This window comes from Artemia franciscana, chromosome 13 (genome assembly GCF_032884065.1).
Source record: "Artemia franciscana chromosome 13, ASM3288406v1, whole genome shotgun sequence".
Taxonomy (NCBI): Eukaryota; Metazoa; Arthropoda; class Branchiopoda; order Anostraca; family Artemiidae; genus Artemia; species Artemia franciscana.
The window spans coordinates 28,320,549-28,342,742 of NC_088875.1; the positions used below are offsets into that span (position 1 = coordinate 28,320,549).

Consider the following 22,194-nt stretch of genomic DNA (forward strand, 5'->3'; position numbering starts at 1 on the left):
TAACGCAGGTATCACTACATCAGGAAACTAAATCAGTCTTTTTTCCTAAGGAATTGTTGGATAGTTGATCGCGAGTCCCCCCATCAACATTCAGTGAAAAAGAATTACACAGAAGAGTTACAAAAATATTCATGGTAGAGAATGGATAGCAAAAAGTGGCCCTTGTTAACAGAGACACGAACTAATTTTTTCAGTATATTTTGTAGTAATAGTATTATGAGCTCATGAGTTGATCCCCAACCCTATAAACTATTTGCGCTCTTTTGGGGGAACTTATTTTGATGCATTATGAAAATTTGCCAGTAAATTTTTCCTTACCCAAAAAAAGGAAACTGGACAACGAGGTGCAGCTAGGTTTTTAAGCACCTTGAGACAATACCAGATTTTGCCCCTCTCCCCGCCTAGGCAAGTCTATAACTTATTTTGCAAACAGACTACTCATCAAATTGTACTGATTAAAACCTGGTAAACCATTCCAGGTAATTGCCGATTCCTCACTTAGTTTTGGCCAGCCTCCAAAACTATCTATGAAAAAAGCTGCGTAGATCAGAGCAGAGTGCAGTGTGCCGGGTAGTTACCAATAACTCGCTCAGTTTTGGCCAGGTTCCTAAGCTGTTTAAAAAAATATATGGTTTTTAACTCTGGAGCTATTAAAATTACAAAAACAAACATTCTTCCATTACTTTTATGCAGATAAATCTATATAAAAACGAATAATCCCCTTCTAACTTAAGAAAACTACGTATGACCTTCGTAACATAATCCCTTTCTAACTTAAGAAAACTACGTATGACCTTCGTAGCTAAAATCAACTCCTTAAAACTCTTTGATCAATGGTAAACGCATTTATTTGTGCCTCTCTTTGGCAATTATATAAAATTTCTTCTATGCGTGCCCGCGTCAAAAATCATTATACCAGCCCAATTTCTGTGCGTCGTGGAGTAAAACAGGGATCAGAGTTAAGTCCTGCAATATTTAACGATCTCACCCGCTGTGCAACCGGTAGAATACCGCCTTTTCTTATCTAGCCATCCATTAACGCAAGTCATACGCGGATTGTCCTACGTGGATGATATTTTTCATTTGTCTGATGATTTACAATCGCTGCAGTCTGCTGTAAATAGCCTCTATGCCAGGCTATTTGACTTCGGACTGTCAATCACTTTTGACTCTTAAAAGGGCACTAGAACTTTCAATATCAAAATAAATGGGTCCCCTTCAAAGCTTCCACGACAGCTCCTTCCATACGAGGTGCCTTTGTGAAAAAAATTAATCATGTCCACTTCGCTCTTTGCTTAGGCAGTGCTATTGTGCTGCCTCTTATTGTGAAACGTCACAATAAAAAAACGGCAAACTAAATATAAAATCTCGAATAAACCCATCCAACGAGGTAAACAGAAAATTTAAAACAGAAGTTGTCAAAATTCAAATGAGTACACTAAACGACACCCGTAGTCACTATATTATCCAGCAAAAACATTAAGTTAATTTGCATAGCAATAATAGGACGGCACCGTAATTAGTTAAAGTATTCAGCACCCAAGGTTCCCTGACCCCACCCTATTCCAGGTAGCTCAATCTCTATGCTTACTTGCTTGTCTGTAAGAACGCCAGGCTTTTTTCGCCTCATCTAGCATCTGAATCCCTATGACCTACCTTCACAAGTTCGAGCCTCCACAATGTAACGATGGCCAGGCGGGCAAACTGGGAAGGGTCTGCAAGTAAAACCACCATACGAATTCACACAAAGCGTTTTTTCAGTGTTACAATCATCCAGGCCTTCTGAGCATTCATCAATGTCTACAAGCACATTTTCGTTAATTTTTGTAAGCTGAAAACGAATATAACACACACACACACACATAAATATATATATATATATATATATATATATATATATATATATATATATATATATATATATATATATATATATATATATATATATATATATATATATCAAACAGTTTGTGGTAACGAACTGTAGTAAGGAAGAACCCGGCTTAATAGTAACCGAAACTCTAAAAATTGGAATTTTGATACCAATAGTTACATCAAAAGAATTGCATTTTAATGCTGATTTTAAATATATAAATTTCATCAAGATTAGTCTATTAGTCTTACCCATCAAAGTTACGAGCCTGAGAAAATTTGCCTCATTTTAGAAAATAGAGGGAAACACCCCCTAAAAGCCATACAATCTTAACGAAAATCACACCATCAGATTCAGCGTATCAGAGAACCTTTGGTTTTTTTCTTTGTTTTTTTTTCCCCAGTGGTGATCGTATCGACTGAGTGGTCCTAGAATATCGCGAGAGAGCTCATTCTAACGAAAATTAAAAGTTTTAGTGCAATTTTAAAGTGACCAAAAAAATTGGAGGGCACCTAGGCCCCCTCCCACGCTCATTTTTTTCCAAAAGTCACCGGATCAAAATTCTGAGATAGCCATTTTATTCATGATAGTCGAAAAATCTAATAACTATGTCTTTGGGGACGACTTACTCCCCCGCAGTCCCCGTGGGAGGGGCTGCAATTTACAAACTTTGACCTGTGTTTCAAACAGTTCGTGGTAACGAACTGTAGTAAGGAGCGACCCGGCTCAATAGAAACCAAACTCTAAGAAATGGAGCGACATTAAAACTTAAAACGAACAGAAATTACTTCGTATATGAAAGGGGCTGCTTCCTAATCAACGCCCCGCTCTTTACGCTAAAGTTTTTTACTGTTGAGAGCTGAGAGAAACTGCTTTTTTAGAGCTGAGAGAAAGAGTCAAACTTTAGCGTAAAGAGCGGGGCGTTGATGAGGAAGCAGCCCCTTTCATATACGAAGTAATTTCTGTTCGTTTTAAGTTTTAATGTCGCTCCTTACTTTCAGTTGAAAAAACTTGTTTTTTTTTTTATTTAATACATATAGTAATGGTTACTGAGAAGTGTACAGACGTTTTCAGGGGGATTTTTTTGGTTTAGACGGAGAGTTGAGGGGGGGGGGGTTACGTGGGAGGATATTTCCATGAAGGAAGCTCTCATAGGGGAAGAGAATTTCAAAGAAGGGGGTGCAGAATTTTCTAGAATTATTTGAAAAAACAATGAAAAATAATTATGAAAAGTTTTTTCTACTGAAAGTAAGGAGCAGCATTAAAACTTAAAACGAACAAAAATTATTACGCATATGAGGGGTTTACCTCCTCGTAATACCTCACTCTTTGCGCTAAAGTATTTTTATTAATTTCAACTATTTATTCTACGACCTTTGTGATTCAGAGGTCAATCTTAAGGAATGGAGCCAAATTTTAGCTTTAGTGTAAAGAGCGAGGTATTGACGGGGTGCGAACCCCCTCATATACGCAAGAAAAACATACAAATATAGAAGTTCGTTACGTAAGTTAATTCGTAAGTTACGTATATTTTTTACCAATGAAAACGTTCGTAAAAAATTAAAGGTTCTAGTTGCCTTTTTAAGTAATCAAAAAATTGGAGGGCAACTAGGCCTCCTCCATCGCTCCTTTTTTCTCAAAATCTTCCGATTAATTGTAATTTATTAATATGTAAATTTCGTTTTAATTATTTATGTGCAGAGAGCCAAGATCAAAACATGCATTTATTCAAAAACGTTCAGAAACTAAATAAAAAAACAAGTTTTTTAAATGAAAGTAAAGAGCAACATTAAAACTTAAAACGAACAGAAATTACTCCGTATATGAAAGGGGCTTTTCCTCCTCAACGCCCCACTCTTTACGCTAAAGTTTCTTACTCTTTTAGAAAGTAGAGCTAAGAGAAAGAGTCAATAAATAATTAAAATAAGTATAAGTAAAAATAATTATAAATAATAAGAGTCAGTAATTATACGAAAACAATGGGCAAATAGCTTAAAGCCCCTTCTTCAGGGGTTATGGGGGTCATCTTTTCCCCATAGACATAATTATTGCACCTTTCAACTATGCTGTACAATATCGCTATCTCAATATTTTGATGATACGACTTTGGGGGGAAAAAGGGCTCGTATCTCACGATATTCTAGAACCATTGGTCCGATACGATCACCCCTAGGGGAAGAAAAACAAATAGATACACATCCGTGATCTTTCATCTGGAAAAAAAATTTACAAAACTCAATAGCCAATGATCTTGAAGCCAGTGTCTGATATACAAATTACTAGAATTGTCAAGGAATTGAAGAATTCCCCCTCACCTGGCCTTGATTTCTATTAAAGTTTTAGGTTTACACTTCCATGCATCGTCCAATTTATACTTCCAATTTTCTCTGTTAGAACTGAGAGCCCCTTATATTGTCGTGTTTGATTTCATCCAGCATTTTCCCGTACTCAAAGCTATAGCTTGAGTTCTTTTGAGTCTCTTTTTGCTTTTGCTTATGATAGTATTCTTGCTACTCCTTGGAGGGTGGTGATTGACGCTCAAGCAAATCAATTTAAGAAACTTTTACTCTGATTTGATGCCAACCACATTACCCAAAATATTCCATAATCTCGTTTTTTTTTTCTTGTATCATAAATTTGAGCTCATCTACGTGAAATGCATCTAGTCAAAGTCACTATTAGTAGCCTAAAACAAAAGAAAGGCATATCTGTTTTGGCATCATTATTGATGAAAATTTATTTTTTAAGATAAATCTCTTTCTCTTGGGCCAAATTGGAATCTTCTTTTACTGTTTATAATTCACATGTACTTTGTAAGTTTCTGGTTGCATTGACGTATACCTATCTTTAATTTCACTGCTTTATTAAAGGCAATACTACAGCCTTGCCTATATTAAAGGTCATTAGTAATCAAAGTTTTATTATTATTGGTTTTTCCCATACACACTTCATATTGAAGGGGTAGTTGGATAAGCTTCGAATCGGGCCCATTCGATTGAAAATTGGAAGTTCTAGTGTTCTTTGTAAGAGTCAAAAGTGATGAGTTGGCAATTACCCTCCCCCCCCCCCCCCGCAAATGCCTTCTTTCCCCCGAATGTATCCGATCGAAATTTTGAGACAACCATTTTGTTCAAAATAGTCAAAAGGTCATATAACTAGGATTTTAGGTTTGATACCCTCCTCCCTCAGCCCTCGGGGCAAAGGCTATACGTTAGGCCCGTTGCCAACTGTTAACTTACAATATTCTTAGGAAAGGGGTGGTAGTATAAACTATGGAAGAGTTTCATTCAATTGGATATCGAAAGTTCTAATGCCCTTTTAAGAGTCAGAAGTGATCAAAGGGTAACAAATCCTCACCCCATCACGCTCTATTTTCTCAAAACGCATCTGATCAAAATTTTGAGATAACCTGATTGTTCAAAATAGTCCAAAGTAGGAATTAACTATAGCTCAGTGGTCGGCAGGTCACTCACAGCCCCGTGGCAATTGATGTAGGTTATACAAGTTGCCCATTGTTAACACATAAGGTTTTTTGGAAGGAATGGTAGTATGATCTTTGGAAGGGACTCATTCAATTGGAAATAGAAAATTCTAGTTCTTTTTTGACAGTTAAAAGTGATCAAAGGACAACCAGCCCCCGCATTCTCTCACGCCCTTTCCCATTAAATGTATCCGGTCAAACTTTTGCGATAGTCATTTTGTTCTAAATAGTCCAAAGGCCAAAATTATGCTTCTGGGGCTCAACCCTCCTCCCATCATCCCGGAAAGGGAAAAGAGGGACACAATTTCTGTTTTAAGGTGAAGAGTGATGGATGCTAGGGGCCCCAGTAACGGGTAAAAAGATCTATTTGTCCCTGATCCGTTTGAAGCTCAGAGCCTTAAATTCTTTTCCAATAAATACCTTAATGCGCAAAACAATGGATTGGATCGATTTCAATAGATTTTGCTTTAATTCTCAGATTTACTTTGTCTTGTTGGATTGTTTTTGGACAGAAATTTCTTCACTTGGGTTTTGTATATTAACATTAAATTTAAGGTTGATTGTTGTTGGAATTTTGGACATTCCAATTGCATTCTGGACATTTTATTATCTAGGTTGTTGTTTTTTCAGCAGCTCGCAATTTTGAATTCGCATTTTTAGGGTTGTCCTCCAGACATGTTTCAAATTCACATATTATATTTTATTTAGTTGACTGAGTAAGTTTAATTATTTCCTGTTCAAAATGGGTGTTTAAGAATAACGAGATCACTGGAAGGAAATTTTCCAGGGGGGAGGGGGGTAGGTGCTGAAATAGCAGTAGTTTTTGGGTGGCAAATAATATAGTTCAGGACATTTTTTCGTAAGAATAAGTTTATTTTTAAATACTTTTAGGACAGAACTCACAAATAAAAGGGCAATTAAATTGTATATAAAGTGAAAAAAACACAGTAAATTTTAAACGACAAGGATTCCTGGCAAAGGGATCAATTGATCTAATTTAATAATTAAATATAATATATTTAGTTATTATGCATATAACCTTAAAGGAAAATCAAAATCAAACCAAAATTACAGAAAGATCTATTGCTTTGGGGAATATAACATATGTAGACTTATCTTCATGTAATTTCCTACGCCTCAGAATAGTTTACAGAAGGAATAGAGATACTCAAAAATCATCCTGACTGCATAGAAACCCCATTTTAATTTTATAACGACCATGTAAAATTACTTGTTTCATAACAGGACTATCACCACCATGAACTTCAATCCCTTATGGATTAAGACATTAAAAAAAATAGAATAGCGAAAGAAAAACAAAATTTAAACTTAACTATCCAACCGTCAAATCGACCCTCTTCCTTGGTATTGTCCTACTCAACTAAATAAAATGAACAGGCTCAAAAATGATCTCGTCACAAGAGAATCTTATCAAATGATTTGTGATAAAAAAAAACTGGAAGTAAAAAGTGGCTTGGGCCAATATTCACCAAAAAACTAAAATGGAATTCCCATAACAATTCCTACACCGGCCGTATTGGCTTTTCATGCTGATTCTAAATATATAAAATCCTTTCAGTTTATTGCTGCCCAATTTTTGAAAAAAGGGGAAACACCCCCGAAAAAGCAAGCAATCTTACTGAAAATTCCTTTATAAGATACATCATATCAGAGAATCCTACCGTTGAGGTGTCATGCTCCAATCTTCAAAATATTGAATTTCACTTCTTTTTTTCAGAAGAAACATTGTCGATCCATATTTATTTGTTTTGTTTGTTTTTTTTTTCATTAGGGGTGATTGTATCAAACCGAAGGTCCAAGATTATTGGGAGGGAGCTCATTCAAACGTAAATTTAAAGCTCTTTTTAAGTGACCATACAGATTGGGCAAGGGGAAAGTTTTATTTTCTGCCATTTTAGGGCACCAAACTAAGACTTTACTCCAAAGAGGACGAATTTGCAAACAATTTAAAATTCTGAGAAGCTAATTGATTGAAAAGTATTAACAACTAGATTTCAGGCTTCCCAGTTGTAAAAGAAGTAATGCCACACGGTGACAGTACTGGATTCAACCAAGGTGATTCGCTTTATTTGTAATGAAATTAGACTACGTTTGGTGATCTGTAATTTCCTCTCAGCTATACTGAGGAGGAAGGTGAGTCATTGTTTAAGGGGGGTAGGGTAGATTCCTAAAAGAGTACATTTTAATGGAGAAACTGCTTACTCTTCATGAGGCTTCCGATAAATGTTGAAAGGAGTAGGAATCAATTAAAATGATTCCCTGTACAGCTAAAATGTTACATTCCCATATCTACCAGCACAAAGGTGGAAAAGGCAAGCGAGGTCACCATCAAACACTTTAGGAAATTTCTTTGGGGTGCTTAGTTTAGAAAACTTATTTTAAAATGGTAATTTTTTTCTATTTATATGAAGGACTTCAATGTATTTAAACAAATGTATTTAATGTATTTATCAATAAGAAAATACTATTGTAGAGGTTGTGATTGCTTAATTTATGCAGAAGATCAAAAGTCTAACAGAAGTTCCATCCATATAAACAATAACAGTCTTTTAATCCAGCCAAAATTCTTAAGTACTAATATTAACAAGGGCTTTTTACCAAAATTGACAATTTTTTCAGTATATTCAAATTTCATCCAAAATTGAAATTTCAAATTAAACATAGGACGGTACTACTCAACGTTGAGTAGTATTGTTGAGTAGTATTGGTTTACACATTTTAAAAGCAATTAACCAGGGATTTAAGGGACCAGTACTTTAAGTTATATCTGGTTAGGCCTGGGAGTGATTTGGAAAACAATCAGAAATATAATAAAAAAAAGAACTTTTCAACTGAAAGTATGGAAAAGATTTGAAACCTATTTGAACATATTATTCTTTATGTAAAGGAGACTGTCTCCTTCTTAGCTCCTAACTCTTTAGTGTGAAGTTTGGCTTTAGTCCAACATTTTAAAGAAAATCTACAATCGAAAAAAAATTCAAAGCACTAAAAATCTTTTGTTTAATGAGCAAGGTGTTGAGAAGAGGACAGTCACCCTTATATACAGAGTAATTTCAATTTTTTTTAAGTTTTATGTTTTCTCTTTACCTTAGTTGAAAAGCCTTTTCTATTTGTTTAATTACATTTCATGAAACTGTAAAGTTTTATGAATACGATACTTTTAGTAACGCAGAAACAAATGATCAATGTTTCAACGATATCTACTTAATTTTCATGGATAATCAAACAGTTTGTGGTAACGAAATATAAGTAAGGAGCGACCCGACTCAATAGTACCAAAAACTCTAAAAAAAGGAAAATTTTGACACCAATAGATACATGAAAAGAATTAGCTTATCATTCTGGTTCCAAATATGTAATCTCACTAAGTTTAGTCTTACCCATCAAAATCTACGAGTCTGAGAAAACTTTTATGATTTTCGAAAAAAGGAGGAAAAGACCCTCTAGCAGTCACAGAATTTTAATGAAAATCAAACTATCAAATTCAACGTATCAACGAACCCTATTTTAGAGGTTCCAAGCTCATTTCTGCAAAAATTTGGAATTCTGTTATTTTTCCCCGAAGAAAAATCACGGATGCGTGTTTATTTGTTGTTCTTTTTTTCCCAGGGGTGATTGTACCAACCCGGTGGGTCTAGAACGTCAGAAGAGGGCTCACTCTGAAGGAAACGAAAAGTTCTAGTGCCTTCCTTAAGTAACCAGGAAAATGGGAGGGCAAATAGGACTCCTCCCACGCTCTTATTTCCCCAAATATTCCCACCACAATTTTGAGATAGGTATTTTGTTCTGCATAGTTCAAAGGCCTAATAACTAAGTCTTTGCAGATAAAATGACCCCCTACCGCCCCTGGGAAAATGTTTAAAATTTAAAAACTTTTTTAAAATTTGTTCATTGTTTGCGTTTAGTATTTGTTATTGGGAAGTATGCATACATTTTTCACATGGGGAGGGGAGAATGTATTTTTGCTGGGAGAATTTTGCATGGGGAGAATTTTCCATGGAGATGGAAGTTTCCAAGGAGTAAACTTTTCATGGAAAATTTTGCATTGGGTGAGGTTACCAGAATTCTTATATGAAATTTCTTTTTATGTCTTGCTTTCTCTTTAGCAATTCAATTTTACGCGTGGAGATGCTAAAGGTAATTTTCCAGGTTAAAAAATTCGCCAGGATTGAGTTGCCCAGAGGATATTTCTGTAGGGAGGGGGATCTTTTTTTGGAGGTGAAGCCAGATATACTGGTGCTACTTAAGAAATGATGAGAAATTAAATAAAATAAACAAATCTTTTCAACTGAAAGCAAAGAGCAACATTAAATCTTAAAACGGACAAAAAATTTTGCGTATATGAGGGGGTTTCCCCTTTCTCAACACCAACAACTCAACAAGTTTAAATTTTATCCCAATTCTTTAAAACACGACTCCTGAAACACAAGGGTTGTTTAATTAGAACAATAAGTAACTTTTTCTAAAGTGTCGAAAAGCTGTATGGGGAAGAGTGAGGTATTGAGGAGGGGGCAACACCCCCTCCTCATATACGTAACGACCAATTGAGTTAGTAGTTACCATTCCTGAATTAACTAGAAAAGGGCATTTTTTTTACTTGCCATTTTTTTTAAATCACGTTATAGCGACCGGTGCAACCACGATAAAGGAAACATAAAACTAAGAAACCTGTATGAATGTAACGTCAATTTTTTGTATGAATATAACGTCAAAACGAATTTCACTTTCCGAAATTTCTACTCTAAAGAGTAATTGCTTATTTAATAAGAAAGATAAATCAATGGGGCTTGATTTCGACCAAAGTTAGTTCGAAACGCTTAATTTATTTTTAAGGATAAATACAAAAAAATCAGCAGCTCTCAAAAGCTTCACAGGGTGAGTGATAGTATATTTTAAAAACACGTTAAATGACTTAAACTTGCCAATTCATTATCCATGAGCCTAGCCAGAGGGGTTGGGTGCTGTTTTACTAAACTACTCATTGTTGTTACCGGATTTTTTTCTTGGCCGAGTGTAAGGCGAAGTTTTGATTAAATGTGATAATCTTCCTGCCCCGTCCCAATAGCTGGAGAGAAGTCATTTACAACCAATGTAACATTTTGTTTTCGTAAAAATACACGAATTCTCAAAGTTTTCGTAAGATCTAAAAGGTCTTACCAAAGCACCGTCCAGTTGTGAACTCTCGTCTGAAGCCATCTGGACAAGGGGGAAGTGGTTTACAGGAATATCCTCCTAATGTATTAACACAGTCTTCATAGCCCACAGTGCAATTATGAGTCTCTTCAGCACATTCATTAATGTCTAAAATAAATATAGTGTTCAAAGAAATGACCAAATACACTGTTTATAAAGTGGAAAAAAGATAGATTTCTTGACATTATTGCTTTTTCGAGAACCAAAATAAGATAGTGTTATACATTGCAATAAAATGAATTACTATAAATAAGTACAAAATAGAAGTTCTTCGTATATTTTCATATTCATTTTCTTTTACATTTCTTTAATAGCCAGTAAGTTTTGATATAACTAATTGATACAAGTCACGGTCAGATATTTTTTCCAAAGTGAAAATTTAAGCTTCAAGAGTTTTAGCAGTAAATCCTTTTAGGGAAATGCGAAGAAAATATACTTTTTCAAGTGAGCAAATATAATGAACAAAGAGCCCGTTCAAAATTTTAATGCAAATGAATGAAAAAGCATCAGTCCATACTACATTCAAATCAAAGAAAACAGGTCCTAAGGAAGAGCAATCCTTTAGATAAAAAAATAAATGTAAAAAAATATTCAATTTTTTCCTTCGAAGTAAAATTGCAAGTCAATCTAAGCATAGCAAAACAATAATAGCTACAACAAATTATGTCAATACGAGCATGGACAACGAACAAGACAAAGACAATACCCCAAAAAAGCAATGTACGGACTAAACAGCATTTTTCAAATAATAAGTGTCCATAAAACGTCAAAGCAGTTGGAAAAGTCCCACAAAACCTGTAGAACAATTAAGTATATTCACGCATGATACGTTGTCCAGAAACTTAAATACTTACAGTTTCTGTGGTTTAAACTGAAGGATAAGTTCTATAATTGTCAGTATAGTTTCCTAAACACAATCAATAGAGCACTTAGTGTAGAAAAAATGCCAAAAAAGTAAGTTATTAGCCTCATACCAACTGATTATTAGGAATCTGGGAAACATCCGTGTTGGGATGTATTACAGAAAAGTTTTTCGAAGAATGGAGGATTAGTAGGGAGAGGGAGAATAATTTTGAGAAGATAAGTATATGTATAGCGGGGGGTTTCTGTTTGTTATTTTTTTAGAATCTGTATCTTCCTTCGTTCTTCTTGTTTCCTATTTTTGTAACTACGGCCTAAGGGGACCTAGTTCCAAGCATATCATTTCACATCCTATGTTAAAGTAAAATAATATGCCACTGAGTATGCATGGTTAAAATCAGCGTTCCACAAGTTCTGTTTTTCATACTAACCAAATATCTATACTGCGAGAAATATCACACCTCTGATTCCAACTCGCATTGATAATATCTTGTAAGAGAAAAAAAAAACGAACAAAAAGATAAATGGAACTCAGACTCCCAGATGAAACTTTAAGTGCTTTCACTCATGCAGATAAGCAATATTATAGCATCCTTCCATTTTACTTGGCTCAGAATTTTCCTCCTTGGGTTGCTTTAGATTGGATAAAAGCCTTGTATAGAATCCAAACCTTGAATGAAAAAGAAAGAAAGATTAATTAGTTCTGATTCAATTCCATTTACCATTGAGTTGCCGAGTAAATTTTCAGAAGCTCACGCGATAAATGTTTCAGAGGAAGGGATAAAATTCTTTGAACCGTCAAAAACATTTAAATTTTTCAAGAGTTGTAGGATATTGATGTCCAAACCTTTTTTTTAAACAAAAATTGTCGTAACAGCATGAATTCTTCTGAGTTGACATTATCGAGTTAAATAAAAAAAAAAAGGCAAATTCACGAAACAGTGCTATTGGATCTAGAATCCAAGAAAGTATTTGGAAGTCAAATTTACGAACTGCTGTAAGAGTCAATAACTGCTATGAAAAGCCTTTGTGACCCTGAATGTACTCTAATAAAATTCTTTGAACCGTCAAAAATATTTGAATTTTTCAAGAGTTGTCGGATATTGATGTTCAAACCTTTTTTTAAAACAAAAATTGTCGTAACAGCATGAATTCTTCTGAGTTGACATTATCGAGTTAAATAAAAAAAAAAGGCAAATTCACGAAACAGTGCTATTGGATCTAGAATCCAAGAAAGTATTTGGGAGCCAAATTTACGAACTGCTGTAGGAGTTAATAGCTGCTATGAAAAGCCTTTGTGACCCTGAATGTACTCTAATCAGATATTCTTGCTGTACTATTGACTGCAAATTTATGTTTGATCAGTATAAAAGTTTTGCAGAACAAAACTGTTTCTTTTCCGTTACAATTTCTAAGACTTGGCACCAATATGTTTGTAATTCAGCAGAAGGTACTCTATATAACTGGATCAGTTGATAGAGTCTTGTCAATCAAACAGTTCGTGGTAACGAACTGTAGCAAGGAGCGACCCGGCTCAATAGTAACCAAAACTCTAAAGAATTGAATTTTGATATCAATAGCTACATCAAAAGAATCGCATTTTAATGCTGATTTTAAATATATAAGTTTCATCAAGTTTAGTCCTACCCATCAAAAGTTACGAGCCTGAGAAAATTTGCCTTATTTATGAAAATAGGGGGAAACACCCCCTAAAAGTCGTAGGATGACACTATCAGATTCAGCGTATCAGAGAACCCTACTGTAGAAGTTTCAAGCTCCTATCTACAAAAATGTGGAATTTTGTATTTTTTGCCAGAAGACAAATCACGGGTGCGTGTTTATTTGTTTGTTTTTTTTGTTTTTTTTTCCCAGGGGTCATCGTATCGACCAAGTGGTCCTAGAATGTCGCAAGAGGGCTCATTCTAACGGAAATGAAAAGTTCTAGTGCCCTTTTTAAGTGACCAAAAAATTTGGAGGGCATCTAGGCCCCCTCCCACGCTCATTTTTTTCCCAAAGTCAACGGATCAAAATTTTGAGATTGCCATTTTGTTCAGCATAGTCGAAAATTATAATAACTATGTCTTTGAGGATGACTTACTCCCCCAAAATACCTGGGGGAGGGGCTGCAAGTTACAAACTTTGACCAGTGTTTACATACAGTAATGGTTATTGGGAAGTGTACAGACGTTTTCAGGGGGATTTTATTTTATTTGGGGGTGGGGCTGAGGAGAGGGGGCTATGTTGGAGGATCTTTCCTTGGAGGAATCTGTCATGGGGGAAGAAAAATTTAATGAAAAGGGCGCAGGATTCTCTAGCATTACTATAAGAAAACAATGAAAAATAAACATGAAAACGTTTTTTCAAATGAAAGGAAGAAGTAGCATTGAAACTTAAAACAAACAGAGATTATTACGCATATGAGGGGTTCTAAAAATACTTTAGCATAAAGAGCGAGGTATTTAGGAGGAGATAAATACCTTGCTCTTTATGCTAAAGTATTTTTAGTAATTTCAACTATTTATTCTACGGCCTTTCTGATTCAGGGGTCATTCTTAAAGAATTGGGACAAAACTTACGATTTAGTGTAAAGAGCGAGGTATTAACGAGGGTACAGACCCCCTCGTATACATAATAAAAATATAAGGTTATGAAAGTTTGTTACGTAAGTTAATTCTTAAGTTACGCATATTTTTTACTAATAAAAACGTTTATAAAACCCGTTAATAAAAACCCCTTATTTCTCAAAATCAATCTATCAAAACTAAGAGAAAGCCATTTAGCCAAAAAAGGAATTAATATGCAAATTTCATTTTAATAATTTATGTGCGGAGAGCCAAAACCAAACATGCATTAATTCAAAAACGTTCAGAAATTAAATAAAAAAAAAACTAATTTTTTTAGCTGAAAGTAAGGAGCGACATTAAAACTTAAAACGAACAGAAATTACTCCGTATATGAAATGGGTTGTCCCCTCCACAATCCCTCGGTCTTTACGCTAAAGTTTGACTTTTTGCCACAATTCTACTTTTTAAAACAATTAAAAGCTTTAGCATAAAGAGCGAGGGATTGCGGAGGGGACAACCCATTTCATATACGGAGTAATTTCTGTTCGTTTTAAGTTTTAATGTCGCTCCTTACTTTCAGCTAAAAAAATTAGTTTTTTTATTATTTAATTCTTGCAAAGAACGTAGTTTTCAAACTATCAAAGACACTAAAAATGAAATTTGAGATCTTTGAAGTAGTTAAGTGGAAAATTATACAGTCATATCTTATATTATATCTTAAACAATTGGGAAAACTCTGGAGCTCAATTTTTAATGCAAAACATGTTCGGTACAGGTATGCAGTTTTAATACTTAGTGGGCACCAGTTTTAGAAATAAAAGCGTGTGTGAAAAAGGAGAGGAAAAGAGCAACAAATATCACTGTATAAAAGGATAAGTCCTTTTATTGGCAGTCAAAACAGATACAAAAAGGACTTATCCCTATTTGAACTTTTATTTGTTCGTCATCAAAGGCAGTGTGGTCTTAAGGACCGTGAGCAGGGTGGGGGGGGGGGGCTGATTTACTCGGTTTCAACCTCCTCCCCCCTCGAAAGTTTTGTTCGACTCGTACTAAAGTGCCAAAAATGCAGGGAAACAAATATTTGCACGCAGAAACCTTGATAATCACTAATACATTGCAGTTAATGGGTCTCGCGTTACGCAACTTGTAATTGTGAATCGGGTCTTGATGCCACCTATTGGACACATGGAAACTAAACTTTCGAATGAAAGTTCAGTTTGGCTAGCCGATACTTACGCCATACGCTGGTGCATCTATTAACAAAAACTTTCTTCGGTTTGTAATACGAAGACGGGGTATTGGTAAGTCTATTAGCAGGTTGAGAAGACTCATGTAATAAGTTTGGCAAAGCCAACTCGGAGCAATTAGCGTTACTTGACAGTTCACATACTTTTGAATCTTTTCCAGAACCACGGAGGAAATGCATTGCTAAATTTGCTCGATACATCGTGAACCATTGAAAGTGTACCAATCGCAAGAACAGCCGGAAATGGTGAAAAATACATGTCAATCTTCCGGTTCGATCTAGTCGCAAATAGATTGACTTCTGGCAATCCGTACTTTTTGACAGGGCTCTGAGACACTCTAGTTGAGACTCCACTCCGTGAGCAGACCTTTTTCTTCTTGTCACAATGTGTCGGTTACTAGATTGAGTGACTCGGCGATACGTCATGATCTCAACTGAATGTTCGAGGCCATTGTAATCTTGAAAAGCTTTATGGATTCCTCCTATAGGGATAAACAATGTATTTCGCTTTCTTTGATTATATAATTGACTATTGTCGAGTTGTCCGTCACTAATATGACTATCTCGTTTCTTAGATCCTCCACAATGACTTTGATTATGTTGGCTATGGATCTCATCTCGAGGCAATTTATAGTAAGGAATTTCTCGTCTAGGGACAAAATCCCCGATGTTTTTGGATGTGGGCTCTTTAGCTAGCAACCCCACACGTAGGTTAAGCTGTCGGTGAATATTGTTTTGAAAAAAAAAATGGGCTTGAGAGGAAGCTATAGACTCAGCAAATGTTTGTCTAGATATTATGGAAAAGCTTCTATCATCTCTGTCATAATTGGGATGTTAAAATCTATGTTGTTCCAATACCTGTCCCACAACCGGAGCATTGATAACTCCTACTTCCAGAGATGCAGTCTGTTGAAAGGAATTAATCTTGAGCCTGCATTGATGGACCCAATCAGCTTCATCAGTTGCCTTATTGATGCATACAATTCTTCTAGAGCTGCCTTGATTCCATAGATGAAGTTGTGAATCTTTTCCGGGGTAAGGTACACCCTTTTTACCTCGAGGTCTGCCAGAAACAGGACAAATACAATCCGTTGCATAGGATGCAAATTTGATTTGTTGCTCAGCATAAACCCAAGTCTGTGCATGAGAATCATCATGGTCCTTACATTATTCTGTACTACCAAATTTTGGTAGTTGTGCGGAAGCCAGTCGTCCATGTAAGCATGAAGGTGGATGGGTTGAAGGTGGCAATAGCTTATGATGACATGAGTCACGCAGCAGAAAACGGCTGGACTTGATTCTAGCCCAAAAGGGAGGAACTTGAACTTATACATTCGGTTTCTGAAGGTGAACCTTTGGTATTTCCATTGACTCTTAATAATGCACCGTATACCCACATGGTGTCTTTCACGTCTATTGACACGGCCCAATTTGAATTTTGAATTGCAGCTGGTATTGCGGCCTGGCTTTCCATCTTGAAAGTTTTCATGTCTAAGAATTGTTTTAGGAAAGATAAGTCTATTACCTTGTACCAACCGTTGTATCCTTTTTTGGAACCTGAAAATCTGACTGTAAAAACCTGGAGAAGACTGAAACTGGTCTTCCTCTATTACACCTTTCTCAAGTATTATGGCCCTATCTGATTCCAAAATTATTAATTGATTGCTTGACATATTTGATTCATTGATCGGGTTGCGTACTAAAGGAGAGTGTTTTCTGAAGTCCAGACGGTAGCCCTCTTTGATGACGTTCAGAATTGTCGTTAGTTATTCCTTTCCAGCTCTCTAAAAAAGAGACAAATGGTTTTCTCAGGGAAAAGGATCTTGAGTGGACGCAAGGGTCGAGTTATTGATTATTTGACTGTTTTATTCTTCCACTTTTCAGGGCTGAGGTAAGGTACGACGGTTTTTTCTTTTTTTTTGTTAAAGCTTTCCCTTGCTTGCTGGGAACAAAATGGCTGTTAGAGGAGAGTTGAAAAACTGCACTTTCAACCCTGTATCGCTTCATTCTTTGAGCTATGTTGTTGAAGTCGGTATAAAGCAGAAATTCATTTCCTGGAGATGATGACTTTAATTGATATCTAGTCTCTTGAGCCAACTCAAGGATTGATTTGAAGACATTGTCCCTTCACATGAGCCTCAAGTTTGAACACGTTCTAGAAAGAATATTTGAAAGATGTCGCTGACATCTATTGATAGATTCCAAGAGCTTCATCAGTTTTAGGATATCGTCAGGAAAATTGTTCTCGCTCTTAACATTTTTATGACAGTACCTAACATGAGGTCACTATGCGACAGTATGTTCAGAGCCACCTGTGTAGAAGAATGTAAGGCCAAGAACGACTCTCCATCGACTAATATGAATTTTCTGTCCTCTACTTGTCCAGTTGGTGACAACAAACTAAACTCTGACTTGACGCGTAGTGCCAGTGAAGCCAAAGGTGTGTCTTGAAATTTATAAGTTTTGGATTGGCCTGGGATACCGAGAGGGTAAAAGAAAGCACAGCGTTCTAAGAACGACTTATTCTTCAATATTGTAAATATACACTTTAATCCAACTATGAAATATTTGTAAATAGACGCTGGAACTAATCTCAGCTGCAATTTATAGAACAACTCACATCTTGCCAAAACAGACCTATTGGCCAATCCCATATGCGTCATAACCTTATGTAATGACAGCCTGTATTCCCAAGGAATTATGACCTTATTCAATGACGGCCTATAGGTCCTAAGTGTTATGACCTAATGTAATGACGATTTGTACTCCCAAGGTGTTACCTTATTATGACCTAATGTAATGACAATTTGTACTCCAAAGGTGTTACCAAGGTGACCTTATGTAATCACGGTCACCTTATTTAGTGACGGCCTGTACACCCAAGGCATTGTTATCTTATGCAATGACAGTATGTACACCCAAGACGTTACGATCTTATCTAATGAAGGTCATCCCGCCCTTAGCGTCATGACCTTAAGTAGTGACAACTTATACGGCCAAGGCATTATAACCTTATGCAATGATGGTTTATATGGTATGATCTTAAAAAAAAAGGTATTATAGTATACAATAAAAACTGGAAAGAACACCCCTAGACAATTAAAAATGCAAAAAATTACAAATAACACAAAAAATTCACCTCTATAATGTTTCATTCCAAAATTTTAGCATGCTACCAGGGTTGCCAACTGCCAATGTGTAAAAATAGGGCAACACAAGGCAAAAAAGATAGACCGTTGCTTAAAAGAGCGCAAGTCAAATTAATTGCACGCGCGCGGTGGCAGCCTGTCCTGAACACTCTTACATCACTTGCAAGTAATTACAAAATATCTTGCAATAAATAAACATGTTATCCTTGAATCTTTCAAATATATCTAAAATAAAGTCAGGAGGACTCCCAGATTAAATAAGCCTCTAAATATTGAGTTAGGCAATAATCCTCGTTCTTTTTATAGCTAAAAGGTAATGCTTTGGTAGAAATTTGTATATGCTAATTTTAATTCCTTGGACCTTTAACTGAATTAAATAATAAAAAAAATTTTTTAACTGAAAGTTAGCAGCAACTGACAACTGAAGAGGGGCTTTTCCTCTTCAACGCCCCGCTCTTTACGCTAAAGTTTGACTCTTCCTTTTAACTCTACCTCTTAAAACAGTAAAAACCTTTAGTGTAAAGAGCGGGGCGTTGAAGAGGAAAAGCCCCTTTCATATACGGAGTAATTTCATATAAGGAAGTATGCGCATATTGCCTTTTCGTCAGTTGTACATCCACCTCATCATGCCCTGAAAGTTTCCACTTAATATTATTAAGCAATTCATAAAATTAAAAATCTTTATTTTGATCTGAATGTTTCTATTTTTCATAATATCAGAAAAAATACGTTATAACCGAGATTACGGAAAAAATGAATTTAATTCAAAGAAGATGCCTGCAGTATACTGATATGCTGCAGTATTGAACTAGCTCTCAAAGGGATTACACCTGTTTGAACTTTTGAATTGTTTGAACTTGATTCCTTAGCCATGAATTAATTCAGTGACTACAGAAATTGTGCAATCTGATACTTGAATTTATCACACAATGAGATTTTTGGCGTTTTGAATTGAGAAAATTAGATACGATAGCCAAGTGTGGTGTGTAAAGAAAATTGGATATAATTTGTCTGCGCGTTAATTACGCTGTTTAGTGTAGAGAAGGATTAGCAGTTGGGCCGACCTCGCACAATTTGGACTGATTGTTCACTTGGATACATTAGTGAGGCTCGGCCCTCACGGAAAGATAAGTTTCTTTCACTTTATAATCTTTCATATACTAGGCATGAATCCTGCGAACATTAAAATTGGTGATTTATTCCTAGCCAAATTTGTGGGCTATCCCCTCTGGCCAATTCGAATCCCTAGAGGTAATGACGACGAATACCGGAGACTGCAAATATGCTATTTTTTGTTACGGCAAAAAACACGTTTTTTGCTACGGCAAAAAAATGGGTTGTTCCCTCTTCGACGCCCTGCTCTTTGCGCTATAGTTTGAATCTTTCTCTCAAGTCTAATTTTTAAAACAGTAAAAAACTTTAGCGTAAAGAGCAGGGCGTTGAAGAGGGAACAGCCCCTTTCATATACGGGGTAATTTCTGTTCATTTTAAGTTTTAATATTGCTCCTTACTTTCAGTTAAAAAACTTGTTTTTTTAAAATTTAATTTCTGAACATTTTTTAGTTAATCCATGTTTTGATTTCGGCTCTCCGCAGATGAATGATTAAAGCGAAATTTGTATATTTATTTATTTATCTAAATGGCTTTCCCATAGTTTTGATCGAATAATTTTGAGAAAAAAGGAGGGAGAGGAGCCCCAGTTGCCCTCCAATATTTTGGTTACTTAAAAAGGCAACTAGAACTTTTAGTTTTTCACGAACGTTTTCATTAGTAAAAGATATATATAACTTAAGAATTAGCTTACGTAACAAACTTCCGTATTCGTACGTTTTTATTATGTATATGAGAGGGTTCACCCACTCGTCAATACCTCGCTCTTTACACTAAAGCTTAAATTTTGCCCCTGAATCACAAAGGCCATAGAATAAATAACTGAAATTACTAAAAATGCTTTAGCGTAAAGACTGAGGTATTAGGAGGAGGTGAATCCCTTACATGCGTAATATTTTCTGGTCGCTTTAATTTTTAATACTACTCCTTACTTTCAGTTGAAAAAAACTTTTGCATATTTATTCTTTCATTGTTTTTTTTCAAATAATGCTAGAAAATGCTGCGCCCCCTTTATGGAAATCTTCTTCCCCCATGACAAATTCCTCCATGGAAAGTATCCCCCACACAACCCCCTCTTCTCAACCCCCCCCCCCCCCAACCAAAAAATCCCCCTGAAAACGTCTGTACACTCCCCAAAAACCATTACTATATGCAAACACTGGTCAAAATTTGTAACTTGCAGCCCCTCCCACGGGGACTGTGGGGCAGTAAGTCGTCCCCAAAGACATAGTTATAAGGTTTTTCGACTATGCTGAATAAAATGGCTATCTCAGAATTTTGATCTGACGACTTTGAAAAAAAAAATAAGCGTGGGAGGGGGCCTAGGTGCCCTCCAATTTTTTGGTCACTCAAAAAAGGCACTAGAACTTTCCATTTCTGTTTGAATGAGCCCTCTCGCAAAATTCTAGGACCACTGGGTCGATACGATCACCCCTGAAAAAAAAACACATAAAATAAACACGCATCCGTGATTTGTCTTCTGGCAAAAAATACAAAATTCCACATTTCTTTAGATAGGAGCTTTGAACTTGTAGAGTAGGGTTCTCTGATACGCTGAATCTGATGGTGTGATTTTCGTTAAGATTATATGACTTTTAGGGGGTGGATCCCCCTATTTTCTAAAATAGGGCAAATTTTCTCAGGCTCGTAACTTCTGATAGGTAGGACTAAACTTGATGAAACTTATATATTTGAAATCAGCATTAAAATGCGATTCTTTCGATGTAACTATTGGTATCAAATACCGTTTTTTAGAGTTTCGGTTACTATTGAGCCGGGTCGCTCCTTACTACAGTTCGTTACCACGAACTGTTTGACTATAGTCAGGTTCATCGTATATTTACATAGAATTTTGTCTCCGAATTGCCGGAAAATTTTGAAATGAATATTAGAGATCCACGTAACTATAACTTAGTTTACTGTAGTCAAGTCAAATACCGTACCGTAGCAGCCAGAGCATTGGTGATTACATTCTTGTAAGGTGACGCAAAAAATAATTCTTACTTGAAATAGGTGGTTTTCTGGAGCGATATAGTGCTTTAGGTCCTCAAAGTTTGAATATGTTAATGAGACACAGAATTGAGAATGAGACATGAAGCAAGAATTCTGAGAAAGATGTATTCCAGATCATGTGAGTCATGGAAAAATACCTTGTTAAAATACAAATAATTACCTTACATGCTATATACCAGACTCATACATAATCAAAACTATATAATCAAACTTTTTTGCGCAAAAAAAAAATCCAAAGAAATCGCCTGGGATAGTGTCTATTCATTTAACATCGTTACCACAAAACAGAAATGATTTGATATTGCCATGTGAGAGGAACTAGATCATTATAGTAACATTTTTCGCGGATGTTTGTGGTGTCTTAGCCCACTCTTCACATTACAAAACCAATGAAAGCTTTTGTTAATGTATAATGTATGAGGTACAAAGTATGAGGTTATGGGAAGCCAAAATCAAACTTTTGAGCACAAAATCCTTGATAATCACTAATGTATTGCAGTCAAAGGGTCATGCTCTGCGTAACTTGTAATTGTGAAACAGCCAAAAGGAAACGCGATGAGTATACAAGACAGTTTGTTCAGTAAGTTCAGTTTCCGACTTCGTTAGGCGAAGAGCGGTTTAAAAATGAAAAGGAAAAGATATAACATCATTTTTTGCATCCAAGTGAACAAGGTTAATTATTT

The 22,194-nt window shown here is 35.7% G+C and overlaps 2 protein-coding genes across 15 annotated transcripts in view; one reads left to right on the plus strand and one right to left on the minus strand.

Annotated features, from left to right (window-relative positions):
• Window positions 1–22,194, minus strand: part of LOC136034761 (fibulin-1-like) — a 198,962-nt gene that overhangs the window by 78,071 nt on the left and 98,697 nt on the right. For 12 of the 14 annotated variants that reach the window (XM_065716156.1, XM_065716158.1, XM_065716153.1 and 9 more), the window contains 2 exons: window positions 10,533–10,676; window positions 1,657–1,800 (listed from right to left, as the gene is read on the minus strand). In XM_065716156.1, the coding sequence (XP_065572228.1) occupies window positions 1,657–1,800; window positions 10,533–10,676 (288 nt within the window). The remainder of the gene's footprint in view (window positions 1–1,656; window positions 1,801–10,532; window positions 10,677–22,194) is intronic. The other 2 variants (XM_065716155.1, XM_065716150.1) reach the window with 1 other exon arrangement.
• LOC136034764 (uncharacterized) overlaps window positions 1–22,194 on the plus strand; it is a 187,837-nt gene that overhangs the window by 62,672 nt on the left and 102,971 nt on the right. The window lies entirely within an intron of this gene.